Here is an 8557-nt window from a genome sequence, read left to right as displayed (position 1 = left end):
AGTTCAGTTTCTTAGTGATATATGGGCAATTGCTTGTGGGTTTGATTTTCCTCTCAAGCTATTTTATGTCATGCCACTCCATTGTCATGGGAGCAGTTTCTCCACTTGTATCTCTGAGAGAGCTACTACTATACATTTGTGATGGTTCCGTGGCACACATGGGGGGGGGGCTGTTATTGCAAAGGGAACCATTAGCATGTTTCAACATCACATGGATTACAAGAAAAGCCGCACAAAAAGCCCATCATATAGTAAGAAAGATGACATTTTGAAGGATCCTCCATGTGGCAGTTGTAGTAAGAAAGCCAACCCTAAGGGTCAAACCACACGAGACAAAATACACTTGAATTACACTCAAATACACTTGAATTACAAAATACACTCGAATTACCTGTATAATTCGAGTGTATTTTGTCTCATGTGGTGAGACCCTAAGTCTTTCTCCTGAAGACACGGGTAGAATGGAAATTTTGAGATCTTTCCATCAAGCCAGTCTAAAGGCAGATATGATGGATTTTAAGTGGACATAGGTTTCACGTGTATCAAGAAATGTACAATGTGAACGCAGCAAGCATATATTGGCAAATGTCTGTATCATACAGGTACCCCTACTTTCTTCAATGGTCCATCTTCCTTCATACCTATCTACTAGTGGAGATACTTTCTTCTGTCATCCCATTCAAATCTTTTCCTTCCTCCAAGGAACTCGGGATGCCATGTTTCTCCCTTCCTCTTATTTTGTCTATTTTATTTATGTTATTTTTTATCCTCAGAGCAACTCTGTGAGTTAGATTAGACTTACTCAGTCTGGAGTCATGGACAGAGTGTCTCATTTGGGTTGGAGAGAGATGGATTCAAATCCTTACTCATCCATGAAGCTACTTGAGTGATCTTTTACTTTTTCACAGCCTGGCCCACCTCTAAGGAACGCTGTAAGGATAAAATGGGATAAACTGCCTCGAGTTTCAAGTAAAGGGAGGATAGCTGTGCAAGTTGATACATCAGGATCAAACAGCAGCATCTGCATATTATGTCTTAAATGAGGACATCATCATATTCACCAGTTATCACAGTAGCAACACTCTGCCTGCGAGTTTCCACCTTCTCTGTGCATACAGAATTCTCAGCCACTGCAAAAGAGCTGTCTGCCAGGCAGTTGTGGAATTTGCGTCCAAATAAACCGTCATGTAAATGAGCCCTTATGTATATTTATAGGGAGCCTTCTTGCCAGCTGGAATCTAATAGGGTGTAAAATAAACTGTGAAACTGCCTGGAACATGAGGATGCACACCCTCTGCATTCCATTTAAGTGCCTGTGGTTGATTCTATGCTAGCCACGCCACTGCCTTCCCTGTACCTGCAGAGAGCTCTGTAAACCAGGCAATAGAAGCGAAACAAGATTAAAAACTTCCTGGGAATCAGGGACAGTTCACCACCCAAGCAACCTCAGTGCCTGCTTGTGCAGCCATATTTTGACAAGGGTGGTGATGTGGGAGAGGCAGTGTGCTTCCCAGGCCTGTCTTTCTGCCACCCAGGTGCAAGGGGAGTTTCAGAGGCTCGGGCAGTGCCGCTGGGGCACTTCTTCTCCCAGGAGATGATAGGGCAGGTCTGAGAGGCGCATCACCTCTGAAACCTACTTTTTGTGTCTTCCCATATCAGGGTAGGAAATTACTTAGAACCAGCAGTGTTGGGAATCCTCACACCGAGAACAAACTCCAGGGGGTTCTCAGCCTGAGATAAAAGAGCAGAACCCCGAGGATCCTTTTTGTTAGGTAAAAGCAGCTTCCAGATGGGATGTTTTAAAGAGGAGCAGTTGGTGGGGGGGCAGGCGGTAGATGGAACACTTAACTTCCCCCACCTACCACTTTTCCCTTGCAGTTCCCCACACAAGTTGTGTCTTCCCACTGCAGGGATCCTCCTAAATTACCACCTTGCACAGCTGCTTTTTTTGTAGTAGAAGTGGTTGTTGTAGTTAACATGTATTTCCACTCTGATTTACTCTTTCTTTACTTAGTATAGATATTGCCATTAGGACAGCATTGTTGTTAGCTTAGATAGCTTCTTTGGACCCTCTGTTATCAAGGGAATGCTGGTTTGGAAATCCTAATGTCTTGAAATTTGATGAAGCCCCCTCCTCTTGTATATGTTGGATAGCACCAGATTCTAGGCAGCTTGTATGCAGCAAATTCAGTCATTCTGGCATTGGGCCTCCCCCTGCGTAATCCGCTGGAGAAGGAGACTTCTGGTCTGGACAAATTCCCAGGCTGTTTGGGATGCTTTTGCCAACCATAGGAATAGCTCTAGTGCCGAGAAAGCGCAGTTCCCTCTCGAGATGGGAGCAAAGAGCGTCACTTTGTCCATCTGGACAGTGCATCTGCCACATGGCCCTGGCTCACACCCCATTCCCTGCATCCCCAAGCTAATTAATCTGTCTCCAAACCCTGAACCAGGAGCAGCAGCCTTGGAGGAGGAGCCAAAGCAATGTGGAGGGAGCAGAATACAACGAGCAAGTATTTGGCTGCTCATGTTTGAGCACAGGAGGTGGAGGAGAAGGGTTGCCACCTTTCTTACTGGATGCCAGCCTGCTGTTAAAAGCACAGGAGCAAGGCCAGAAGAAGTTAAATGGTAGTAAGCCAAAGTGGGAAGGGAGGGAAATAGGTGCAGAGGAGAGAAAGAAGGTGCTATGAGGGTGTGAAAAAGAAGTTTGAAGAAAGCACTGCATGCACTCTTGTTCTCTCTCTGTAGGTATGTGGAGCTCTAAATGTATAAAAACACATATTTACATATCTGAAAAGGGTTTGTGAGAAGCAGTGTGTCCAGGGAGCATTCAAGGAGTGAGGAGACAGCAGGGTATAATAGTTAACTTGCCGTACTAGGACTGCTTTCACATGGTGAGAATTTTCCATGTTGCTTTCACTGTGAATGCAAAGGCATATGTACTGGCAATAGTTTCTACACATGGGTGTTTTCTGTACAGTCTCCTCTGTCTTTTTTCTTTCCCCTTTCACATGCACTCCAGAGAGACTCTGCAGGTACTGTGGTGACTCAAAGACCCCTTTTTTGTTCTTTTGGTCATGCATGTGCTATAGTGTTACCAGGGCCCCCCTTTCTAGATGAGTGCTGTCTGCTCTGACTCCATCTTGGCTAAATCTGTTTTGGCAGCCATTTTAGGAGCTAGCAATGTCATACTTAGGAGAAGGTAAGGCCAAGGCTCTCCTCAGGGTATGCTAATGAATGGCCATAGCTTTGGGTGGGAGACTGATTCACTGATGGGGCATCTGCATGCCTACCCATTGCCACAGGAGTTTGCACCTACTTAGATCTCATCTTAGATCTCACCAGCAAGGACAAGTCTTCCAGCTAGGTGGGCTTGATTACTTTTATTGACCTTGTCTGAATGTCTCCTACCAATCTGCCACAAGCATGGGTGAAACTTCCACCTGGCCAGCCTTTTTTGCTCCTTGCCAGCCTCTGCTTAGATGCAATCACCATTCGTTACCTTTAACTTCCCCCTTTTGTGCATGCTCAGAGGACTTGTTTCCTGCATGTTCCTGATTAGGAAACACGCCCCCCCCCCCAAAGTGCAGAAACAACTGGCTATCAGAATATATCACTGGTAGTTAAAACTGCAAGATGTTTGTATCTTTTAGACTGCTCAGAAACAGCCAACTCATGGTGGAAGATGGTAGGATGCTGTTTGTGATGGGCTGTGCAATGCAACGGAAATGGCCTGTTTGTTGGAAAGTGCAATCTGCACAGAAAGATGGCAGGAGCCTGTCAGACAGTGCTACAGAAATGGCATAGACATAAGAATATGTTACCATAGTACACTCATGCCTTAACAGAAGGCTACCAGCATCCTAATGCAGTCTCTAGGTATTCAGAGGGACTGGGTCTTTGGCTGCAGAATCTGGAGGACAGCAGCTCTGCGGCAGCAACTCTGACAGTATAGCTGGTGTCCTCCAAAGCTGAAACCATCCTTTTCTCCCCCCACCCATGCTGTGCATGGTCAGAGGCCTGGTTTCTAGTGCTGGGGGCCAATTTTTACCCAATTGGGTAACCCCAATCGGGTTTTGGTTGCCATTTATATTAAAGTTGCTTTAAGCCATTCCTTATTTGATTCGTCTTTATTTGTGGGCCTAGAAATACTAGAACACAGAGCAGAACCACAAGTGACAAAAGGCACAGATTGGACACTTGTCAGCTTCCCTCAAGTTTTGATGGGAAATGTAGGCAGCTTGGTGGAATGTTGGACAAGTGACAGTTGAAAAGTCCATTGGACAGCAGTCAGAGAGCCCAGCTGCAAGACTAGGATGCCTACATTTCCCATCAAAACTTGAGGGAAGCTGACAAGTGTCCAGTCTGTGCCTTTTGTCACTTGTGGTTCTGCTCAGAGATGCCAAGGTCTAGTGGATTCCAGGCCAGGATATGCTCTCTTTTCCGCACACCAGTTATAGTAAATGATTCTTCTGTAGCTGGCTCTAATACAAGACTCTCTGTGTCAAGAAAAAAAGAGTGATTGCTAGCCTCAGAGTAGGAGATGGACTGTTTGGTTCAAGACCGGTTTGCTTAGCAGATGACTGGAATCTCCACTATGGGGATATTGCTGAAGTCACAGTATGCTGAAAGACAGGGAGAGGAAGATCTCCTATCAGCAATTCAGACAGCGCAGCTTGGCTCATATCTTGCTGTCTGGAGAGAGACAGGCCGAATCCACACTTCCATTTTCCTCCGTTTTTTCCCCGCATAAAATCCGCAGGTCCCGTTTCAATTCACATACTCTAACCGCACATCCGGATTTCCCGCGGTTTTTTTCGAACGCATATTTCATGGGTTTCTTGCGCGTCTCTTGCGCAGCAAGCACCGCGGATGTGAACAAAAGAATCCGTTTCTCCTAGTTTCTGCCCAATCCAAACCACTCCCATTGTCCTTTTTTCCCCTCCTCTGTTGCTGTGCCTTTCACCCTGTAAGTAAATCACTTGTTTTATATGTTTTTTTTTTATTTAACTTAACTTATATCGCTGCTCCGCAGCCACGAGTCGACAGTATCCCGAAAATGAAAAAGAAATTCCAGCTCGGGAAAAAATCCTTCCCAAGACGCCTGCTCAAACTTTCACTCTATCACCACCCCCTTTTTTTTTTTACTTTTTTTTTCAAGATTTCCGTTATGACGAGAAATCAAAGCAACCATAAATATATAGATCGAAACATAAACATCACGATGATCGATTTTTGGTAAAGGTGATGACTGCCTTTGATGTTCAATCCGTGCTTCATTGAACAGCAAACTCTAGTATCCTTTAATCTCACACACCGCCAATGTTGCCCCAACCGTTCCTTTTACGTTTACCTGATTCATCGATATGTCGACAATTTCAACCGTGGAAAAAAATTAGGCGCGAAATGTAACGGTCGGAAAGAACGGTTTGCGCATGTTCGGAGCTACTGAGCAGGCGACATTCGAGCGGTGTGCAGCAATCAATGATCACTCGACCCCTTCAATAGAGCCATTTGATGTCCACAGTGTCTCAAGGTGGGTTGAAAATATCAGAGAGGGAGACCCCAAACATGTCAGCAGATGCATCCTCCACTGCCCGTTCCGCCACTTGGCGTGAACGAGAAATATTAGATCTTTTGGACTTGTGGGGCGAGGATAAGGTTCAGGAGGCCTTGCGCAGGTCGCATAGAAATATTGACTGCTATCATAAGATTGCCTCACAAATGGCTGTACGTGGACACAACAGATCCGCTCAGGAGTGCCGCAACAAAACCAAGAGCATGCGCTTGGAGTATAAAAGGGTCGTGGCTCATAATGGCACATCGGGTAATTCCCCAACAACATGCGCTTACTACAGGGAGTTGCACAGCATCCTGCGTGGGGACGCAAGCGTTAAGCCAAAGCGCATAGCTCGAAGCTTGAACATTGCGGTTAAGGAGCTTCCAAGTCGCCCAGAGTTGATCCCATCAGACGGTTCAGAAGAACTCTTCTCTCATGACCTTGTAACCGTGGACTACGATCACATACGAAGCTCCACACCTGCTCCAAGAGGTAACAAGGGGTGTGCGTGCCTTCGTCATGGTCACCGCCTACTGTGTTGTTGATTGACCCAGCAATAAATGTTACTGGACTGTGACAATTTATTCTTATCCCAATCCACAGTTCAATCCTCCGTGTCCACAGAAGAGGGAACCGACTGTGACCTGGACAGCACAGTTGATGGACTGGCAGACAAAGGTGAGATTAGTGGGCTTGACAATGCAACACATGCCACAGTTTGCACATTGCATCTTCTCACGCATCGAGATTTTGAAATGGGTAACAAAACATTCAGTCGTGTATGGGAGAGCAAGGCAATGATGCAAGGGCCCCTCATTCATGTCTAATTGCAGCACACCGGAAACGACCATCAGTGACTGTGAAGGGCTAGGAAAGATGTTTGTGTGCCACTACTGCACGTCGCCATTCCCTTGATCAAGGAGCGGTCTCCTTTTCCTCCTTGCAATACTAATCTGGACTACAAGGGTTAAGTTTGAGTGGAGATAGACAGAACGTGATTTGTATCAGCTTCACCGACAGGTCCCATGTCCTGTGTGCCCGGCAAACTGACTCTTTGAAATTTTTATGGCAAGATGTGTCCATGAATGGTTAGCCATCCGAGGGATGATTGAAAACTATGCTTTCATCATCATGCCAATCCTGACAATTTTTGCTAACCCCTATGTCATTCTCTGCCCTTTTTTTTAATAATCTTGCCCAAGAATGGCCAGGACAGGGTTCCTGAATAGACAAGGTGGTTGCTGTTTGGTGGTGTGAAATGCGCTGATTAGTACTGCAAATTACCACCCGATATTGCTGTCCAAGGACAGGCGCTGTCTTTTTAGTTGAAAATGGTAATGATTATCAGTTTCTTAAGTGCATATCATGTGTGAAATCAGTCCTGGTGGCACATCTGTTCCAGGGTGACAACTCAGCTGGAACATGGAGATCTCAATGAAATGCTGCCGATCATCTTGCGCTTTGCTGCGGAAACAGAGCTTTCCCCCACCGAAGTTTGAATGGCATTCAACAAGACATTTCATCTATTGGCCCCCCCATTGGAAAACAAGGATGTCAGGATGTCAACTAAAACCTGGCTAACTGCATCTCTATGTGTGATTCCAAACTGACTCTCATTTTTTTGTGGTCTCCTCAGAAAACATGGCGCCTTGCAACGATGCACAGGAAGATTGGATTGGTGTGCGGGGGTCCCCTACCTCGCCCAAGGAATCAACAATTGGTAATTCACTCTGCATTTTCTGTCTCTGATCCTGATAAGATTTTCATGAATTGATTTCCGCCACAGTATGAGTTATGTTTGTCTCACTTCTACCAAAAATCAATGTTTTCATTCACAGAACGCGCAGGATCTCCAGCATTAGAACCAGCAGAGCTCTCACCAGGAACACGTCTTTCAAAAATCAGAAACAGAAAACGAAAAAATGCCACTCTTTATGGTGTGGCGGACCAAATGCTCAGCCAAAACAGGACTTTGCACCGAGAGCAGCTTAAGGAATGGAGAGCAGAAAGACAGGAAAATATGAGGTGGTTGGAGGAGGATAAGCGGGTACAAATGGATTTTCTGGAGGAAGCAAGGAGGGAAAGGAATGATTTGAGGGAGGCATGGAGGGAAAACCTTGATATAATGAGGGCTGCAGTCGGCACACTGCAAACGCTTGGGGAATTGATGGTTCAGCAAAAGCAGACGGTCAATCCCTCTGACATGGCACTCAGAATTCCTGAATCACAGCCATCAATTGTCAGAGCAGCCGGTGCTAAGCGTTCCTGTGTGGGAAAGGCCCGGGAGAGGTTGACGTTGTAGAATTGTTTACAGAGCCCTCTTTCATGTTATGTTGTGTGTTGTGTTAACCATCCACTGTCAGGGAAAGCATTTCTAACAGTTAGTATCAAGTGATTGCCCATGTCTGAATAATAGCGATGAGTGATGCAAATCTATTAGACAAGATTGCGGTCAATGCCCCTGATCAACAACCACTGTTGGCAGTTTCAGCCTTGACATTCCACCCAAAGCCCAATGATCACTTATGTGGCGAACTAAGAACTCAGCATTGTTGGTTAAACCCAAAATAAAGTGTTTGTATGTTGCAAACTTGAGGACAATCTTTCTGTATTCTCACCTCCTCTTGTTCTGTCTATGACTGACCGTCACTGGAGAAATAAAGGGGAGCATCGGTCAACATGGTTTGGTGGTGGTCTACACTAAATATCTCCAATAGTCACCCACAAGGGGAATGAGAACCGTTTTTTGTCTCCTTATAACTCACTTTGAAATAACAATCCTTGGTTTTTGTATGTCTTGGAGCGTAAAGGTGAGCTGATGCTACTCGTGAGAATGTCAATCAGCACGGCTGAGACAAGGGTCATGTTAGCAGATCCACCTTATCAATGTGTGGGAGGTGTGATGTGATCAAGGAACCTATCGTGGATCAATGTTGTGGATTGTTGTTTTGTGTGGAATTTTCCAAATTGAAGTCCATTGAGGATGGCTTGGGAAAAAGA

The 8557-nt window shown here is 45.5% G+C and overlaps 1 protein-coding gene across 1 annotated transcript; it reads left to right on the top strand.

The window, feature by feature from the left end:
• Positions 1-4739: 4739 nt before the first annotated feature.
• Positions 4740-7859, top strand: LOC129330387 (uncharacterized). Its single transcript, XM_054980416.1, has 4 exons — positions 4740-6049; positions 6161-6235; positions 7194-7277; positions 7396-7859. Exons 1-4 carry the CDS (start codon positions 5515-5517, stop codon positions 7857-7859), a joined length of 1158 nt encoding a protein of 385 aa, XP_054836391.1. The 5' UTR covers positions 4740-5514.
• The last annotated feature ends 698 nt before the right edge of the window (positions 7860-8557 follow it).

The sequence above is a fragment of the Eublepharis macularius genome, chromosome 5 (genome assembly GCF_028583425.1).
Source record: "Eublepharis macularius isolate TG4126 chromosome 5, MPM_Emac_v1.0, whole genome shotgun sequence".
In the NCBI taxonomy this organism is placed as follows: domain Eukaryota; kingdom Metazoa; phylum Chordata; class Lepidosauria; order Squamata; family Eublepharidae; genus Eublepharis; species Eublepharis macularius.
This window is presented reverse-complemented; position numbering and strand designations above follow the sequence as displayed.

Bases quoted from the DNA above. Each gene is read 5' to 3' on its own strand.
- LOC129330387 (XM_054980416.1), top strand. From the start codon at position 5,515: ATGTCCACAGTGTCTCAAGGTGGGTTGAAAATATCAGAGAGGGAGACC. The intron at 6,050-6,160 runs GTAACAAGGGGT...CCCAATCCACAG, and splicing joins CTCCACACCTGCTCCAAGAG to TTCAATCCTCCGTGTCCACA. The intron at 7,278-7,395 runs GTAATTCACTCT...TTTCATTCACAG, and splicing joins GCCCAAGGAATCAACAATTG to AACGCGCAGGATCTCCAGCA.